This window comes from Rhea americana, unplaced genomic scaffold, assembly GCF_003343005.1.
Source record: "Rhea americana isolate MKP2758 unplaced genomic scaffold, rheAme1 scaffold_109, whole genome shotgun sequence".
NCBI lineage: Eukaryota > Metazoa > Chordata > Aves > Rheiformes > Rheidae > Rhea > Rhea americana.
In genome coordinates, this window is record NW_028185139.1 from 1,281,047 (window position 1) to 1,301,673 (window position 20,627).

At 37.9% G+C, this 20,627-nt stretch overlaps 2 protein-coding genes across 2 annotated transcripts in view; one reads left to right on the forward strand and one right to left on the reverse strand.

Annotated features, from left to right (window-relative positions):
- WDR26 (WD repeat domain 26) overlaps nt 1-7,223 on the forward strand; it is a gene marked incomplete at its 5' end in the record, with an annotated part of 30,909 nt that extends 23,686 nt beyond the window's left edge. Inside the window, 2 exons of the mRNA XM_085311132.1 lie at nt 2,303-2,488; nt 4,009-7,223. Of these exons, the coding sequence (XP_085167258.1) occupies nt 2,303-2,488; nt 4,009-4,034 (212 nt within the window). The remainder of the gene's footprint in view (nt 1-2,302; nt 2,489-4,008) is intronic.
- A 6,839-nt stretch (nt 7,224-14,062) lies between these two features.
- The window catches only part of CNIH4 (cornichon family member 4), an 8,098-nt gene continuing 1,533 nt past the window's right edge, over nt 14,063-20,627 (reverse strand). The window contains exons 2-5 of the mRNA XM_085311143.1: nt 19,193-19,261; nt 18,137-18,249; nt 14,853-14,993; nt 14,063-14,263 (exon numbers count right to left, since the gene is read on the reverse strand). Of these exons, the coding sequence (XP_085167269.1) occupies nt 14,236-14,263; nt 14,853-14,993; nt 18,137-18,249; nt 19,193-19,261 (351 nt within the window). The 3' untranslated portion in view covers nt 14,063-14,235. The remainder of the gene's footprint in view (nt 14,264-14,852; nt 14,994-18,136; nt 18,250-19,192; nt 19,262-20,627) is intronic.

A 20,627-nucleotide genomic window follows, 5' to 3' on the forward strand; every position in this document is an offset into this window, starting at 1 on the left:
AACTGTCTGTAGCAAGGGTAGAAATTAGTTAATACTTTGTATCTTGAATTGGTTTGATTCTGTTGCTGTTGTAGTACCATCACCTCCCATGGAAGTCACTTAAGATGACTGTATAAGTCTATGAGTTCAAGCTAAGAATTGCACTCACTAGATAAGTAATCAGTGCTTGTACTGAGTAACTCACAGCTGTTAAGAAATAGGAAATACTGGCCAGGATAAAGGGACAGTATTATGATCTTTTTTTTTTGGAAAATATCCAGATAACATCTAAAATTAAACCAAGTTTCCCCCTCTGACCAGACCCAGTGGAAGATAATGCCTGAAGGACAGCATCTCCAATCCAGTGTCAATCAACCTCTTCATCTTTGAGACAGATTCCTGGTGTGGGGCTTGAGTACCAGAAAGTTCAGGATGTGTGTGTTGAGCTGTACCGATGATGTGCATGTATGGGTGTGGATGCTACAGTGCACCAATTTTTTTTCCCCCTCTTCTCTTTGTGGACAGTTGGCTTGTGACCTACTATTTTCTGTGACAGGAATGTGGTAATGAATTTATCTTAAGTCATCGTCTCAAGAACAGCTTTTTAAAWTTTTTGCTGTCTTAAAAAGTACCCAGCTGTAGTTGAAGCTAATGGCAGCTTATTTAGATTTGGACTACCTAAGGCTGTTGCCTCTTCGCACTGATTTGTTGCAAATGTGGCTGCTGTGAAAGTCTCTCTATGTACAGAAAACATAACAAATTAAATGGTCATAGCTTCTTCAGTTTAAGAAGGTATGTTGTCAGATGGAAAGGCTTTTTTTTCTAACACGTGTGTCAATAGGAAGAAAACGGAGGTCCGTCTTTCTGAGATGGAAATGGACTGCTGTCTTAATCTAGCTAAMTTGTTTTTTCCAAAACATAACACATACGTTCTGACAAGCACCAAAATACTGGTTTGTGTTTAGGCTTTGATTCTCCCAGACAGCAGAGGCTTGCGTGTCCAGTGTTTGAGCAGAGTGTGAATTATCTTATTTGATGAATAGCGTGGATATGTAGTTTCTTGAAATCCTAAGTGGAATGTCAACACAACCAGACCATTTGCATCAATACAAATACTATAGAGGTATTTTACTCAAATGAGCTGATTCAGCAGAAGATAATTAAGTTATCACATGATTCCATGATGCTATTTAGCAGGTAGGTCAGAGAGCAAGTTTGTTTTGTAAGGGGCTGGGAGGAGGAATGGAGGAGGATTRATTTGTCTGTTAAGGCTTCAGAACAAGGCTTCTACGTTAAACCTGTTCAAATAGATTGAAGTACTTTCCTTTGATTTGCTAGGACTAAGTACTAGGCTTTTGTATATAATGAGTAATACATACTTGTTCRGTTTGTATAGCTTCATTTGGAAGACACCAAAGACATTCCTAGAGAGGTCAACTCACAGATTTGTTAAAGGTTGCTAATCTGCAGTTGGAAAAAAAATCTTTATATTTAGAGTCAGTTATTATTAAATGTAGTTGGTTATAAAGCAGTAACGCTTTTCTAAAAATTGCAATGGAATGTTTGACTGGTTCCCTGTTCTCACGTGTCGCTAGAAATAATTAAAAGCTTCCTATCACAAAATAAGACCTGTAGGGCTGTTCACTGCATCTTCTGTAGTATGTAGGAATTCATATTTTTAAGTGTCACACAAGTATTAATTGCTTTCCAAGACTGTCTGCAGTAGCTCTGAATTTGAGGCTTTAGGCTTAGTTGCCACCCCTCTGCTTCTCAATTTTCACTTTCACTGGCATATTTTTAAGTCTTTGGTACCAAAACAAGTTTTATTAACTACAGAGCTGTGACCTTATCTATAACCCATCAACAGATGGTTGTTCAAAGATATTCTGCCTTAGCACATGTAGCTTTATAATGCACATAAATATKATGATTAAAAGAAACTAATTCTACAAGCCTTCCTTTTGGATAAGGTTATAATTCCATATCCTTAATTTTAGAGTAGCTGTTTTTGTTTTTTTCAGCCATGCATTGGCTTATCTGCATTGTAGTCAAATGTTTTTCTTCAAATGCCAGACTTGGTAGACTTGCAAGTCTTAAGAGGAATGAAGAGCTTTGCCCACGTTATTTCGGTCCCTTTAAGGGGGGGGGGGGAAATCTTGTTAGTACTGATGCACATTCAACAGAAGTGCAGTTTGGATTTTACAACATTAATAATATTTTAGTTGCTGAGAGCTTCTTGTGTGGAAGTGTGAGTTGACATGACGAGTGGTCTATTCAGAGCAATGTTTCTCATTCTGTTTCTTAAATTGCGTATTTTATTTAGATCACAAAGTATATATTTGGCACAAGCGTAGTGAGCTGCCGATTGCGGAGCTGACAGGGCACACACGTACTGTTAACTGTGTGAGCTGGAACCCGCAGATTCCATCCATGATGGCCAGCGCCTCTGATGATGGCACTGTTAGAATATGGGGACCAGCGCCTTTCGTAGACAACCAGGATATTGAAGGTAAAACACCCTGTGTGTGTGTGTGTTTTTTTTTTTTTCCCTAATCACTAAAACTGCAGCTGATTCAGTGGGATATTTTGCCATAAATAAATAGAAAAATACTTTTAAGTCTTGGGTAGAATCATTACTTTTACTAGAAGAGAAAAAAGCTGCTGTTTTTTTCATATGACTTTTGATTTTCATCCAAGCTATTTGTGTTTGTGGAATAAAAAGAAAACTAGTGTTTCCAGAATGATATTCAAATTTCTGACATGGCCTTATAGCAAACTATGGTGTCACTAAAACCTCAGAATTACATTAATGTATGTAGACTTCTCAAAAATGTTGCTGCCAATACTTTAAGTACATACGGCATTATTAAAAATGTAAATAATATTCCAGCCACACTGGAAATTGAGTAATGATATTATAATGCTTACAAAAGGAATCTCCAAAATCTGGAGACTGAAGTGTTTACACCTTAAAAGCTGATATGCCACGGATTGTTTCCTAGCCAGTAGCTTTCATCTGTGTCCAGGAGAGAGATGCTTGTTAAATGAGTGCTATTTGTTCCAGTGTCCAAATGCACGTTAATTTTTTTCCAACCCTCCCTACCCACCTCCAGAGTTGTTAACAGAATTACTATTTGGAGTTGTTCTGTTGTTTAATAGGCTCCTGCAACTAACGTGTTCATTTTGTGGTAAAAATTTATAGTAGACCAAAGCGAAACATAGCATATCCTGTTGCCACAGGATGTTATGGATACTAAGTGTGAACGTGAGGTCAAGAGGAACCTGGATGACGTAATGRAAGAGAAACCCACTGAGTGCTCCTAGATGCAAAACCCCTCTGGTTCCAAATGCCYTTTGGGTGAAAATGGCTGGAGGCTGGAAGGAGTTTAGGGGGAAGAATTAACCTCCTCTCCATGCTCTTGCACTTTCAGAAGCATCGGCTTCTGGTGTTGGACTACGTGGGTCAGGCTGGCCAGTCTCCTGTTTGTAAAATTTTGAACGCAGCTATAAGAACTCAGATTCTGCCCTCCACTTGTTTTTATTTTTATTTTTTCACCAGTTTTGTGGGTTCCTCCAGAAGATTAGTTGGAAACTTGATAAAAATCAAACCAGTAGGAACTCGGGATTTCTCATAGCAGTGTGTCTGCAACAGAGGCTTAGGTGCATGAAGCAATGTCTTAACGATTTAGGAGTCTTAAAAGGATGACAGGCAGCTTTGTAATTAGCRTACTGCAGTGGAACTTGAATGCAAATGTGTTTGTTTATTGGTTTCTTTGGGGAAGAGAGAGCTTTTGTGTACTAGCAGCTAACATGCTGAATTAATCTTTAAATGAATATGAATAATAGTATCTAAAACAGGCTATTTTTAGCATGTGATATAGTTGCACAGTAAAGATAAGTGCTATTAATGCATGTTCAGTAAGACTTCTGTAAATGCACTGTGTTAATGACCTTATAATAGAAATTATTAACTGTTGATAAGTTCTTCAAGATGTGATTTCTTTCTTTTGTATTTTTGTTTTTGCTCAGAGGAATGCAGTAGCATGGATAGTTGATGGCGAATTTGGAGCAGACGACTTCAGTTTAACTTAATTAGTCGTATTTTAAATGGCTTGGGATTTGGTGCAAACAAACATGATTGATAGCTGGACAGACATGCTCGTCATGAAAAAGAACCATTTCTGAAGCCCGATTGGGGCCAAACATTTACCACCTTGCTTCATAGTAACCAGTCGAGATGAAGCACGTCGTTAGAACGTTGTTGGACACCGTGTTGAAATTACCCCCCCATCGGTTGTGAAGAACTGTGCTACATTCAGGCTAACCATTGAACTCAGTATATATATTTTTCCCTCCTGCCTTTTTGTCTGGCAGGCTACTGTTCTTGTTGCTCTTCTGTGTAATGAAGTTTAAATGCTTGTTTGGAACACTTTATTTAACAGTTTAGAAGGCTTGATAGAAAGAGTGCTTTAGTCTGAAGAGTATACATTGGATAGGAAAGTATTTCCTTMTCTTGTTTCTCAAATCTCTCTCCGCCTTACTTAGCTTGAGATCTTTGCAGCTTGGTTCATGGATTCTAGCCTTGCCCGTTGCGCAGTATATATAAATTGAGATGATAAACCAATGAACTATGTCAAAAGCACTCTCAATATCACATTTGACAAAAAGTTTTGTACTTTTCACATAGCTCGTTGCCCTACAGAGGGGTTAACAGCACAATTTTTTAAAAATAAATTATTTATAGGATTAAAATGACTTCATTTGTATACATTTGGAATTAAAGCAATGTAAGAAGTGTTGTGAAATGCAGTATCACTGATGCTCTTTCAGTGTGTCGTAAGATCCATCCAAAAGCAGTAGCTGAAGGAGCTTTACATAGGCAGTGAAACTTGTTCGAGAAAGAGAAATTCACTGTTCATCTTAGCAGAAAAACTGTGTTATTTAGAAGCAAAARCATTCAGAGTGCACCACCAAACAGACTTTAAACAGGACAAAGTTTTTTGGTTTGTTTTTTTAAGATTACATAAATACAAGCAACAATGCTGGTAAAAGGTAGGCTACACCTGGATGGAAGAGTTAACATTTTTGAAAGTAGTTAACATCCAAATCATAATTCAGCACTTGTATTATGACTGAAAACTTTATTTGAYAAACAAAGATGTATAGGTTTTCTTTTTGAGAATATCCTTTTAAGTTTACAGATTKAAATGTCTCTCGTGGACCTTGCTGAAAGTTGGTGCTGTGAACATCTTGACACATTTAGGAACAGTTCCACTAATATCCCATGTTTAAAAAGACAAATAAATTTTTAACTTAAGTATTTATTCTTCTCAGAATAAAGAGATGGCCTGGCATCCCTGTGCTTCTGCACTGCAYGCACATTCATTATGGAATGGTATTGGACTCCCTCTTCCCGTGTTGAGTTGAAAGGTGGGGTTGGTGCTGCTGTGAAGTAAAAAGGGAGCAAGGAGAGGCATGTCACCAAGAATGATAGCAAGAAAAAAGTGGACTGCATCCTTAAATGAGGCAATAAATCTAGTGTCTTTGTTAGCGATGTGTGGAAGAAGGGTGGGGGAAGGTTTGCCAGAGTTCCTGGGAAGAGAAGCCTAGCCACTTTGAATGGGAATGTGGTGTTTAACATAAACAGTCCCTTTTTTTCTTTCCTAGGAAAACAAAGTGAAACTTAGCAAGTTAGATTTTTAGATTCCAGCCATCAGGTGGGTTTTTTTTTTCTTTCCTTGTGTTTAATTTTAAACATGGTTTAAGGTTCCAGTATTCTTGTTGAGACCAGCCCTGGATCTGATGTATCTGCCTTGGTACTTCCAAAATGAAGAAAGAGCTTCACATTGTTATCTTTAATCTAGTTAATTCGTCTTGAACATCTTAAAATTAAGGTGAATTTCTTAGCAGGTACCATCCCACAGGACTGAGTATACATGTGTAAACTTAGAACAAGGAACTGATCTATAGTTTATTAGCAGACTTCAGAGAAAATTGTTTGTTTCTGCTGTTGGCAGCATTTCTGACAACACAAGATTAATCTTGRTCCTGTGGCATTGATGTTGCAGCAAAACAGACAGCTTTCCTAACATCAAATTCTAGTAAGCTCAACCTTTTGGTTTTAAATAAACATTGAATGCCTAAATTGTAAACATAGTGCTTTATGTTCGAAACATGGTAGAATTCATAAGCAGTGTGTAAATCTTCGAAAAATACCCCAATATACTCTTGCTCTGGAACATGTTTTTAAACAAAAYATTATTTAGGGAAAGTGGTGGAGGAGAATAATCCTTTTCTTTCCTTTTTTTTTCTTTTTTTCTTTTCTTTTTTTTTTTTTTTTTTTTTTTTTTTTTTTTTTTTTTTTTTTTTTTTTTTTTTTTTTTTGGATTGTCCTTTAATGTGGTCTGGCACTATTTGTTCACCCCGTACTCACGGGACTTCAAAGGGAACTTCAGGCAGGTAGTGAACGTTGGGTCAAACCTCAAGCTTAGATTTAGTCTAATACGCACTTGAGCAGGCATTTTAATGTGGTGGCCATACACAAAACAGTGAGACTCTTTATCTGGTAAAAGCTGTGTGGAAGGAAATGCTAGAGGATACCTACTTTCCACTGCAGTGAATTGCAACCAGAAGTTTAAACTTAATACTTTTGCCAAAATGCTGCCCCTCTGTTCTGGGGCTTCTCTTCTGGACTTGGTATGTACCTCTGAAATACACTTCAGGTATTCAGAAGCAGAGTTGGGAGAAGCACATGTTCGGATAGCTCTGCTTTAATTCGGTTTTGTGGYGCAACGATGCGATATAAGGGAGAGCTCCCTTAATCGGACAGGTGGCTCTATGTCCAGGGTGGCTAAATGAGAGAGCGTATTGCGTGGGTATCTGCTGCTTACAGGTGGTGTGCAGAGAACGAAAGGTGAACCCAGTCTTTATTTTGCCACAGCACTTGGTCCCACAGTAAACTTGCATTATGGATCTGGTGGTAATGACTCATTTTAACTTTGAGATTAAAGAGGAACTTAAACTATTTTTAACATGTGAGATATTCACAACATGTGAACTGAAAAGTACCAATACTTTTTGCACACAGACTAAAATGAGACTATGGGGGAAAAATTAATTGCTCATTTGCAACATGTCGCTTTCCATGTGCTTAAAAATGTTCATAGGCTGGAGTCTAAGGCTGGAACAAGTACACATCTGCAATAAATTACTGTATTTCTAGTAAACAGACCTATGATTTTAGAGAGGAAGCGTGCGCTTCTTTTTTAGCTTTTTTTATTTGGTAACCTTTGCCAGGTTACTGGCAAGGCAGTTCTTTAACAAGTTATGTTGAAGCATTTTATTTATCTGGATGTTCGTTAGCTGTTCAGGTAAGTAGTTTTCAAGGGACAACGGAGCACGGGAGGGAAAAGCTGTGGTGGTAGACCTGTCGGCGGAGGGGAGGGCAGGGAGTCAAATGGACACAGGACACTTGTTTCAACTTCCCTCTGTCTTCTCTAAAGTTCTGCAACTTAAAAGTTAACTTCTTTTTAGGATTAGAGCAAAGATGCAAGCTGGAAACCTATCCAGGTCTTGCCAGATACTTCTCAACTTGGTTTCAAGCAGGTAATATTTAATAAAGCTCAATTTGCGCTTAGGAGTTTGTGTCTAGTTATATCTCCTTACTCTGATAAATGATGCTCCTGCCCAAAATCAACTTTCAAGGCTTCCTTAGTAAGACATTTCTTCATGGAAACCAGGACTCTTATTAGCCCTAATTCGAGGGGAGATGGTGTAGAGACCCAAATGGGGAAGAGAAGCTGAGAGAAATGAATACAAAAAGCAGGATTTACTGGCCAACAGACAAACTACTGTAACTTAAGGGGGAGGAGAAAAAAATGCACTTTTAATAGCTTATCCACATCTTTAGCCCCAAAATACCACCATCTGTGGTGGGCTTGGTGGGTTTTTCTGTGGGTTTCTTTTTTTTGTTTTTTTGTTTTTTGGGGTTTTTTTTTGGTTTTTTTTGAGACATCTATTAAGGGAAATATCCATCCCGTAACTCCTTTTTACCTCCTCCTCTTTTCCACRTTGGCTTGAGTCCATTTTCAGCTGCCATACTTACATTGAAAACTGCTACTTCTAATGATGTTTAGAAAAAATCTCATTAACAMAACACTTTTTTAAACAGGGTGGACTTAATTGCAGTGTGCAGTTTTGAACTACTGCTGCAGTAGCTGCCTCTAGTTACTGAAATAAACTGTAGACAAGTTTTTTGTCTCCTAATCCGGATTGTCTGGATTCAGTAAGACGTCCGTGAGAGTGTTCCTCCCACCCGGTGTGAATGTGCACGCGTGCACGTGTGTGTGTTGCATAAGCAGACCTAGAACCAAACGTTCTAGGTACGTGTCACGTTTTACCGCATCCTTTCAAGTYGTGTGTATGTGAAGTGTCCTTTGACCCGAAGCTTTTGGTTAATACCAGTATATTTTTATAAATTTGAAAGTCATTGTGCCCCATCTTTTTCTTAAACATTTTTCATTGCTAGGGTAATGTGCTAGATTTGAATCTTAACATTTTTAGGCACAGATGGAAAAAGTCATTGGCTCCTTGAAAACATATGGGACAAAATGGATCCTCAAAGCATGTATGTACTTACAAACCAAGCTGTAGAGATCAAGAAAAGAACTTTATTGTTGATCTCAAGATTTCTAAATTGTCAAGATTTATATGGAGTTGTGGTGGAACTAGTTAACACTTAGAGCTTTTGGTATGTAATGACTATTTGCTATGGACTGATATTAAATGTTTCAAAGGATTGCGTTCTTAAACTTTCTGGATTTTTGTTACTCTCCTCGGATTATATTAAGTAGTTAAAATTTCTTTGCTATATTACATTAAAAACATAAGAACTTTGGGTCTCGTATTTATTTTCACTTGTCTTACTAATTATTTACAGAACACCGTTTTAACTTTTTTATTTTATAAATGTGTAGTATTTTAAACATATCTTTAAAAATTGTTCAATTGGAACTACATTACCTTCTGATTTGTTTTTATTAGGATTTTTTAAAAAATACACTTTTTCCATGTTGGTGCACAGCACTTAACAGAAATGTTTGTATTCCCTTTCTTTCAATTCAATAAACAGAATGAATAACTGGAGTTAACAGTTTTTAGTTTCCTAAACTTCACCTATGGCAATTACTTGGATGTTCATTTTTGGATAAATATGAATTTGTTCCATATTTAATTTCCTCAATGGGAAGAATTGTCTGACAGTTTAGCTGAAGATGAATTCACTGAGAACGTTGTGCAGAGACTTTCCAGTTCTTGTTCCTGGTGTTTGGCTCTAACCAACCCCACGCTTCTGTTTTCTTTGGACATTAGAGCCACTTGGCACCGTACTTGCCTGTGCGCCGTTCTGTGCTTATGTGAGCTGTTGAATGTCTACTCCTTTGAGGCTCAGCGTAAGCCTTATGCTAGATATTCACTAAGGTCCTGTTTAGCTTGCTCAAATATCATCTGCAAGTTGCTTTAGGTGAAAGGGGGTTGGTTTGGTTTGGTTTTGTTTTTAACAAAATGCTGCTTCACCATATTAAGAAGTACCACCACGTCTTGCTTGCACTTYTTTTTTTGCCAGCTACCAGGATGCAGCGATCAGGAAGTCCTCTGATCTCCACCTCAGGTTGACCTAAGCAGGTTTTGTGGTTGACAGCTCTTGAAGTTCAACCACTCAGTGCCTTTGTTCCCTCCACCTAACCCTGCGTTCTGCTGCTGCTSCTCCTCATACCTTAAACAGAACGTCACTTTTCTGCCCTGAATTCAGCACCGTGTGTACCTGTATTTTGGGCATTTTTGTTCAGCTCTAGCTAACGCTGTATTTAATATAAAACTGCATCCAAACTTGCTCCTCCTTTTTTAGCGTTTCCAAATTCAATTCTTTTACTGTTTTTGTTTGTTTGKTTGGTTGTTTTTTTAATCAGCTTCTCTATTGAATAGAATAGGTCCTTAGTACCTACCTCTTCCCCTTGTTCCCTTCCTTCCAGTTTAGGCAGTGTTTACRTAATCACATCTCCAGTCCAGCTGCAAACGTAACGGGCACGTGTCATCCCTTTCTGGGCATTTTCTTTGCGCTGTTTCCCCTGAGTAGTAGTATCTATGTTCGAGGGATGTCAGGCTGCAGACCTAACTCTTCATCAGCTGTGTGGGGAGTTCATGGCTGAGAGTTTCTTGGACGGGGTTTGTTACATTTCATCTGCCACCCTGTGCCTGCCTCTTACTGGAGAGAGCAGGGAAGCATGAAAGAGAAACAGGTATATGATTTCCTAGAAATGTGAAATTTCAATATACAGGATTTTAAAATGAGTTGTGATTTTTAATTATTTATTGAAGTCACCTTCAAGCAGTATTTCTAGTAAACTCTTTCTAAAGCTGCTTACTTAAACCCTAGCTTTTGGAACCATGGTACTTCAAACTGTTTGAGCCCTTCAGATCGTATAGAAGATATAACATAAAGAATCTGACTCTAGATTAAGTATTTCATAATTAGCTTAAATCTAAGCTCTGCATGAGGTAGGGTACCTCTTCACACTGACATTTTTTGTTTTACTCTGTCACTTTAAGCCTTTGCTTATGCTTTCTGTGCTTCTTTAGGCATGCCTTGCTATTTTGTATGTGTTGCATGTGTCTAGAGGATGCACTCATTACTGAAAGATAGCAGTCCCAGTTGCCTCCTCCCTTTAAAAGGCCTGGAATGCTCTGAAGGAGTAATTCTGTTGTACTTTCAGTCCTCACCTAAGCCTCCCCTGAAGTTTGTATGCCTCTAATGTTTCTGCCAAAAATAAGGTGTTTAATGATCACCTGCATGCTGATCAATACTGCTGCAATTCTTCTGTTACCATCTCCAAATTCATCATTACTGTAATATCCTTGGAGGCAAAAATGATCTCTTGTTAGCATTTGGACAAAAACCTAGAGAGCCTCTTGTGAAGTGAAGCATTAGAATAAAGCAGATAGATAGTGATTTGCTCTTTTGAGCAAATCACTGATGTCAAATTGATGGTTAACCATGTAGAGCTGTTATTAGGGCCACTTGACATACTTTTAATTCTACTAGAGTCCATAATACAGAACTACTACTAGAATAAAACAGTACTTACTAGGATGAGAAGGTAAGTGTATTCCTCAATAAAACTGGATAAACAAACAACAAGTCCATAACCCTAATGATGAACTGGAGGGAAAATGTGCTTACGTAATTTAATTACCAAACACYCCACCCCTTCTTTCAGCTGTAGTACTGTAACAGCTGTTGAAAATCTGGCTGAAAACTGCTGAACAACTAATGTGGTAGCAAGTACCTAAGCTGTAGGTAAGGAAAAAAACAGCTTCCTAATCCTGCATGAAATTTGGAATTCCTGTAAGTCAACTTCACATTTATTTCCATGGATTAAGAGCGTTCTAGAAATCACAGCTAATCATTTGAAGGATAAAGTAATGGCCCAGTTATAAAGTTATGCTTGAATACCTTAGCTCAAGAGGGAAATATGTTCTGGTCCACGAACAGGAGGGAACCTGTGCTTTTGGTCTCACCTTGATTCCCAGTGATAAGGCTAGGTGAAGTTTTATTGTGACCAGTCTGAAGTTTATCATTCTCTCGAGTCGCCTATCCAGTTGCTTGGATTTAAATTAGCCTGTTGATAGAGTGCCAGAAAGACTTTTTTTTTTTTTTTTACTACTATAAAATGTTTGTGCTCTGTGAGTCTCCCATGAGAAGAATGTAGGACCTTTTTTTTTTTCCAGCTAATGCACTACATTTTTAGCAAATGTATGTATTGCTTTTCATGTGTTTTTCATATTGCTGACAGAGTTGTGTAAAGATCACTGTTAAGATCAGAAATGACCTGTACACAATAAAGAAGGCTTTGAAGTTACCAGTGTAATTACYCTACAGAATTGAGGCCTTTGGATCCTTCTACTGAGGTGATTACAACTACTATAATAAGCTATTAGAGATGAACRAACAGAAAAATATTCTCCAAAAAAAGGAAAAGGGTGTGTGTTGTACGTTTGCATTCATAGGTAAGTGTAGTTTAATATTTGACAGSCACCATTTCGAATACATTTCTGTACTTTCTGCTGATTTAGTGTGGTCAGCAGTACATTCTTTACGGAGGAAGAAGGAAAGATTCTACAGTAACATCCCTCTAGGTCAAGGATGTGACTTCTTTTTTTTTTCCCCATCCCCAGTATGGTGTTCTTTCTCCTTATTCTTCCCTGCCCAGCTTCCCCCATTGTGGAAACACTTCCCTCCATAGAGGGGAATGGAAGATTTTTCCCAATGAGTGATGCATCTTAACAAACCCAATATGGAATGTGTCAGTCCTGTCTAATCCTAACAGCATAATTCTGAAGAGTTACTACCTAGAAATTATTGAAGACAATGAAAATATTTAAGATATAGTATTAACATGGCTCTCATCTGAAAATCACATCTTTATAATAAGATACAAGACTTCTGATCTATTTCAAGCAGTGTAATTACACATAAAGGTTAATGGCCACRTTTCCCGTGGTGCAACTTCATTTAATGAAATTTAATCTGTTGGCACTGCAGGCAGGACTTAAGAGGAATACTAGTAAGTCATTTAACCTTTCTTCTAATGGATAAAAACCAATATATATGTGTAGCACCATTTTTTCACAAGAATATACAACAGGCTATAACTCAAATAAGTACAACTGTCTTCATGCACAAATAACTAATCCCCGAATATGTATGCTACTACGAAAGTTACTGGCATTCCTGTTAAWTTTTGTTTTTTCTCTCCCTTTCATAGACCTACATCCTGTCTGGGGTTCAGCTTTACAAGGCAGTACTTCCTGTATTAGTGGCATGTGGTGGTGGTAGCTATTCCACTATTTTCTACTGAGTATATTTTCAGTATATTTTATTCTTTGCAAGAGCTAAATTTAGAATCTGTCTATCATAAATTTAAGGATAAACTTATCCTAGAACAAATGTTACATGTAAGACAGCTAGAGAAATAAAACTTCAGTGTTCTGTATCTGGTTTTGTGTCCAGCAGTAAAAAATCTTTTGCACATGAACAACATACTAAAACCTATACGATCTGCTAACTACAGCTGAAGACTCACAAGTTCTTAAGAAGGAAAAGCTCAGAAGTTTAAAAACCTAACTACAGATCAGTATTTCTGAAGTGTTTCAAAAAAGAATCTATAGGTTCTTACATACACATATGTAAGATTTAAAAACAATTGTCAAACAGTGAGGGCACAGACTCGGGTTTATCATCGATGCAAGAGCAACAACAGAAAGCACATAGTTTCTTGGTGTCTTTGAAGCAGAATCACATCAGAATTGTAGGAATAACTGGGCTACAGCCTACCACAGTACCTCCCCCAGTTAGACGCGTTCTTGATTCACCTTGCTGGATATGGGAACAGCAGGTTCATGGAGAAACGACTGAATCATCTTGTGCTCCATTACTGTCTCCAGGCCCTAGTGAAATGTGGTATTTACTGTCTATGGAGGTCTATGATGTGTTTCAATGATAAAATAGGAGTGGAAGGGAAAAAGCAAGTTCTACTCATGCTTAGTCATTTACCTGTAGCAAAAGGCAAAACTTGCACACAAGCGTCACTTTTACCAAAGAAACCTTAATCCATCTGAACACGAGACTTCATATAGATTGTCTGGGGGTGGATGGGAAAAAAGCACAACTTTTATTCCACAGCTTTTTAACTGAAAAACACCGACATGTAAAGATGCAAGCTGTGCTAGCATTCCACCTTGAAATAAGTATTCCAAAGACTCCTTCAAAGTAGGCTCTAATCAAACAGCTTGACAGCCAGAGGCACATCCTGAGATACTTTAGGAAGAAATAGACATCAGAACTGCACTTAAATTTCTTCCAGAGCTACCATGATTACCAACCTAAGCTGCTGAAATGGGTTTTCTTCTCATCATCTCCTTCCATAAGACCAGCTCTGTAAGCAAGGATTTAATCTTACAAAAGCAGCAGCAACTGCAGTTCAGGTTGTTGTAAAAGGAACAAAAACAACTGCTACACAAATCCAAAGTCTTTTCAAAATATTTTATGTTAAAAATACAGAAAAATATTTCTTGTTCAAAGAGCAAAAATATACTGCATGACGACACTGGTCTAGGTATGTTCGAAAGGTGTCTGTGGCTCCACAACCAGTCACTGGAGTGATGACCCAGTTTGGCAGTTAATGGTTCTTTTTCAACTTCTCAATCATTTATCAAAGCCAGAATCATACTGTGACAAAACAGAAAACATTGCGATCAGTGTATTACTGAAGCACGTGCAAGTAGGAACAGCTACTGTTTTTCATGAGAACTGCACTTGATTCTCTATTAGAAAGTCAAGGCAACCATGCCATGTACTTCATTTAAGAAGGCATGGATTGCAGAAGTAATATTGCAGGATACAGTTCTTCTATCTTGTAGTAAGTGGCCCCATCATAGGAGTCATCAGGATGCCTCTTAGCCAGATCAACTTCATTTTCTCAAACAGAACCTGTAAAATACACTTCATCCTCAAGACTAATCCCATTCTAAACAGAGGTAACTTGCTTTAGATGCTGAAATCATGCAACTTTTTATACAGTGCTTATAGTGGTTTTGAGACTAGGAAATAATCTGAGTTTCCAAACAATACTGGATCAGGAAGAATAAGAGGATATAATGAACCTGTAGATGGCTGTCAAAATACATTATTGAGGCTTGGCACGATGCAAGAAGGTAAGACACTTATGAATATCAGCAATTATACTTGCAGAATAGAGGAAATAAAAATAGATGGCAGACAATTCCTTTGTTCCCTGGCAACAATTTGTGAGACTAACCTGTAAAGGTACATGAAGAAACAGAGCAGATGAAAGCCTAGTTTAATCATGGCTTCCTTCATGTGTGATTTCAGTTGTCCTCGGTTATGGATCTCTGTGGGATCAAATACCCCCATGTTTCCACTTGGAACCATAATGAACCTGGAAATTTAAGAAAAACAGAAGTGCAGTCATCAAAACATTAGTGAGTATAAAGGTGAAGGGTCAGGGATAGGAGGGAGTTTGCACAAAAGGGACTTTTTAACTGCATGTTTTACAGTTCAATAAAAAAGGGCTATTTTTCACTTCTTATCCAGTCTCAGGATTTTACATACACCTCTGCCACTACAATTCACAAACAAAGATACAAACAATAATAGGACAGGAGATATACAAAGCATTAGCCTAGCTTCCTATGTACAAATGGAAAATGTTCTGTGTAATAGCAAATTCCAGACCAGTTTGATTGCTGCTTTCTGTTACTCAGTGTTAGGGTGGAAACCTCCACCCACAGTAGCAAGATGCACTGAATGACAAGGGCTGGGAAAAAAATTAATTTAGCTAAGAATCAGTGATTTCCTTACACAAAAAATAAAAAAAAAATCTATACATAATCACAAACTCTAGTGGTCAAAATAAGATAGGGAAAGGCAGGGCAAAAGATCTGTACTTTATTCTTCTCTCCGCCACAACTATCCTATTTTACTTCAGCAAAGGCACTGAGCTTTCTTATGGCTGACAAGACAAAAGAGCAGAAGTTAAATAGTTTTCCTTCACTCTCTGAACCCACAGAAGAACAGAAACTGAGTGGAAAAAAGCAAAATAAATGTTTATATACTTTGAAAATCCAACAAGCAGCATGTTCACCTGACATGTTCATTTCTCAGGAGAGAAGATGTCAGGACTTTAAGTTTTCCAGCTAAGAGAACAGCTCCGGTTCTCCAACTGAGCTCAGTCTAGAACAGTATTATTATTCTACTTGAATATCATACAGGTTCTACCTTCTTGCAATAATGCTCTTTCTACACAAGAATTTAACTCCTGGTCTTATATATTTGCAAAAGCAAGGTCTTTGAACAGAGCTTTTTGATTTTCTTTACATACTTCAAGAGTGGCACCACTTGTACTTCAAAAGGCACTCACCCATTTCTTACAACATTCACTTTACTAATAAAAAAGAGGGAAAAAAGAGAACAAGAAACGAGACGGGTTTCTTGCAGCAGCAGGAGACAAAAAAAAAAAGTTAAGCCCAGTGTGCTTTTCTTTTTTTCATAGGGGCATTAAAAAAGAACACATGCAACAACATTTACTCCAGAAATTAGTTCCTGAAATACCACAACATCTGAAGAAGATTCAAACATGCTCATCTGAGGCTGGAAGTCTGGAGCTCATGATAACAGGTTCACACTCCATTTGTTCACACTTAACCATACTTTACTCATTAACACTTTCTCCTCTTTTCATTATATTCTAACTGCCTACCTTACAACAGACCTCACTTTTTGTCCATTCAATGGCTGGAGTCAAATATAAGTCTTATCCCAAAACATCTGATTTCCCTTTTAATGCCAAACAACACAAACTTGCTTTTGCAGACCTTTATCTCCTTCCCTTCAAGCTATTAACGTATGTGAAATTCCTTGATCCTAAGAAGGAAAGTAGGACTAGCAGCATAGGCTTACAATTTTTACCTCTTGTGGCAGAACAGGCAAGATATCACATTATAATTTTCATTTATTATATACATTGTATATCTAAAAAAGAGAAAACAAACCTAGATTTGGGGATATTTGGAATGTCTGTTCCATAAACGACTAAAATGAGAATTGTCAATTCAAAACAACATTCYGAGTTTACTGCCTGAAGCATGGCAATAGAACTCATTGTACTACCCTTTAAACTTCTTTCTGATCAGCCAGAGTAGCTGGCTCCAGCAACTGGCTACTTTAAACACTAACACAATTAAGCAAAAGGAAGCAGCAAAGACGAAACTAGTATGAAAAATTTCCAAAACTTCAAGGAAAGTGCATTTTCTTTCTAGTGTCTCTGTAACCAAAAAGAAATGCCAAATTCTGTTTTTGCTAAAAGATACCAAAGAGAACAGCATCCTTCTGTGCAACAATGATTAATACAATTGTATGAATAATACAAACAAAAGTATCTCTGTGTGCATATTTAGGCAACACTCACCTGTGAAGCGCACAAATTAATGCTCTCTCATGTTACTACAGCTGAGAAATATGTAAAGGCTTTGCTAGCAGTTTTGYAGAAAATAAGGATGATGAATGCATGATATTTTCCTAAAAACAACCGAAATTTCAGTAAAGAGTTTTCTACCTCTCTTTAATGAGACCTGGGAAACCTCTTCTTTCATTTAACCAATAACTCATCCCATCTCAGCAAACTGTTAGCCCTGGCAGGTTCATGGAAACAAAAAGTATAGTCAACTTCTTATATCTAAGTCTTAAATACTCAGTCTTTTGACTTTCTGCAGTATGGTGCTTAGAGGTTATCTGCCCCAAAACTCGCATTCCGTTTCATTACTCTGTACATCGAGTGACATAAAGCACAGAGGTTTCTGCCCTAGGATGCTAATATTTCTAAACAATAGAAAATAAAATGAACTTTTTTTTTGAACTAACAGTCTCCCCATTGCAACCTGCAAACCCCTAGTAAACAAATCATTTCAAAGTAGTAGACAGCCCAGTGCACAAAGACAGTTTACACCAGTAACACTAAAAGTTATCATCACATTAAAAAGACTGGAAGCCTTTCCAAACACAAAGACACAAAATGGGTCACCAAAAACTTCAATTAGACAATGCAAATGAGGGAGGAAAACAAAAGCATAAACAAATGGGGGGGGCAGAACACTTCAGTCTGACACTGGTTTTACAACCATCAGCTATGCTGATCTAAGTAAGTACTTTTATGCCAGTATCTTTATCAGGTACCTAGACACAGAGTGAAGAATCTTGGCAAGAATTTTTGAAGTACAACTTCACAATCCAAAGTAACATGTTGTCACTTCCTACAAGCCTGTGAATGATTCACAAATCAAGGTCCTTAGGCATTAGAGAGAATATAAGGAAATGCCAAAAGCTTCAGATCCTAAACTCTGTTGGGTTTCTTGTAATTTTAATTGAAAAGAGAGGAGTTTTACATTAGTTCCATCCACGAAGACTGTTAGCAGCTTAAGAATATAACTGAAACATCTCATCATGATATATTGCTTATCTTCACACTGCATGCAAAGCCTAACTAGTAATGATGAATGAAAACAACATAAAATTCTTTGAACTCACCTATATATATTCCATGTTGCTACTGGCAAATTAAGGAGAAAGATGAACCAGTGCAATGAAATAAGCATTAATACCGTTACAATAGCATGGCCAATCAACTCAGGAACYACCCACTGTAAAAAGAAAAGGAAAGAAAAATTGTTATATCCACAAATGTAAATTCCTCTCTGAAAAAAAATCCATATGGAGTTATTGTCCCATTCTAATCATATCAAAGTAAGACTAGATAGCATATTCATGCAGAAGCATACATGTGATTTTATAATATGCGGAAATTAATACTTTCAGCCAGATTCCACATGAATAAGCCAGAAATCAGGCCCTAATATATTTTAACAGACATAGTTTATTGAATTYTAATACATCAGTTTATAGAGAGAAGCACAGCAGCCGCCTACACACAACTATACTAGGCAAGTATTTAAGAAAGCAAGTAATTTAAGTAATACAGTGTTAATTTGAAATCACTGCAAAGAGCACTGGATTTAGGAATGTGGGAAGCACAGATATGGGACATATAACCCCCTCAGGCTTGGAACAGATAAGAAAATTGATCAGTATGGAAACCGACATAGCTAAATTGGGTCAGCCCGATAATTATGTATTTTTGGCTTAAGAGTACCTTGTAGTCATTTCTATTACATTATGAGAGAAAATACTTCTAAATCAAAGTGAACCACCAGGCAAGAATGATATCGGCTTTATACAGATTTAGTTAAAATGGAACTTTTCCCTGTCACAGTAAACCACACGTAGGAACAAGGCAGCACAGAACTCCAGGGAGCTCCATGCAGGGTTAGCCTCAGTCACACGAGCAGCCTATCTCAGAGCACCAAGGGTCCAAAGAACAGCCTTTTGTGACTAACTTGCTGAAAGACAGGGATATGAATAAGACAGGCAGACTGAAGTAATGGATGAATGCTTGGGAAAAATATTGCCAATCCAGACTCTTCAGATACATATTATAYTCCTGTTATTTGCGATGCTGAGATGCAGAATTGCTTTCTGTTACTTGTTTTTCATTTTAAACCACATTAAGCGCAAAGAATCATTTACTTTATTGAGTTTTGAGCAGCAAGATCTAGCATTAATGTAGTCGCATTCCAGATCCGACAGTGTAATTATCTGACGTCAAAGATAAGGAAAATTTGTATGGTAACTTAGTTCTAATACTCAAAGCCTTATTTTCATCCAACAAATTGGGAAATCTTGGTCAGAAAGAGTAAGTTGGACCTTTAGAAGAACAGGGCAGATTTTCTGTTTGATTCTCCAGGAGAGCTGCCAAAGTCATATATCAATTAATTACAATGTGTAGTTCTACTTCAGGTAGAAAGTCGGGCTATGTCTTATTATTAGTCTAAGTGATTTTACGGTATTTTTCCAACAGTGACTGTTGCACAAGTGCTAAAGTTCAGTTCAGCACTAAACGTAAACCAGGGAGGCAAACTAGTGTTTTTACTATCGTTACTATGGTACTTGAAACACAACCTGAAAGGAAGAAAAAAACAATGCACTTTTTAAACTCCTCACAATAAAGCCAACTAGAATGGTTTTAATAAGTGGATCTATTCATTTTATACTTACAGCAACACTTAATTATTTCATATTTTGCTAGGAAACAAGCGGGTAATATTGCTATCAAATGAACTTTCAGTAAATAAAGCATGGAGAGACTAAGATAAAAAATTCCTTTTAAAAAAGGCTTAACGCACACATGTACATTATCAAGTTACATCCAGTAAAGCGCACAACCCTTTCTCTAGGAAAATGAAAAAGCAGATTTATCCTATTCTTTAAAAGTACATAAAGTCTTTTAACAAATAAAGTTTTAGTTTCCTTCATTCCAGGATGAATGTCTTTCATGTGCCTCAGTATATTTTTTCCTGTTAGGAGAACTGGATAAATTCTGAAGCAATACCAGCTCTTGAAAGAACTTGAGAACTTGGATTCTTCAAAGACAGCCAGAAAGACAGCYTGCCAGAAACACAGTCTAATCAGTGCTTTCTATGTTATAAGGTGGCCAAATAATGCTGACTGCAGACAAGTTTGTAGCAAAGAACATGGAGATACCGTTCATCTGGCAACCCACAATATCCGAGCTCTGAGCACGCACTTAAAACAGTGTAAGATACAGAAATACACTTAGACCTCCATAGTTTTGCAGGACGTAAAAAACATGCTTCCAGCATCCTTTCCTCCACCCCCAAGCCAAGCGAGCTCTGCTCCCAGGGAAGCACCATCCGCTCCCCTTGGCCCCGGCCGCACAGGCCAGCGAAATACTGCAGCGACGCGCGATCCAGCGCGGCAGAGGAGTGATGTTATTTCTGCCACGGCCTCGCTCTGAGGGAGCGAAGCCCCGGCGGGGGCGCCGGCCTCTCCCGCCGCCGCCCCAAGGGCCGCGCAGCCGTTGGGAGAGGCCGGCGGCCCCGCGCGGGAAGGGGTATGTGGGGGGGTCCTCGCTCCCTCACAGCGAGGCCGCGCGCGGCGACCG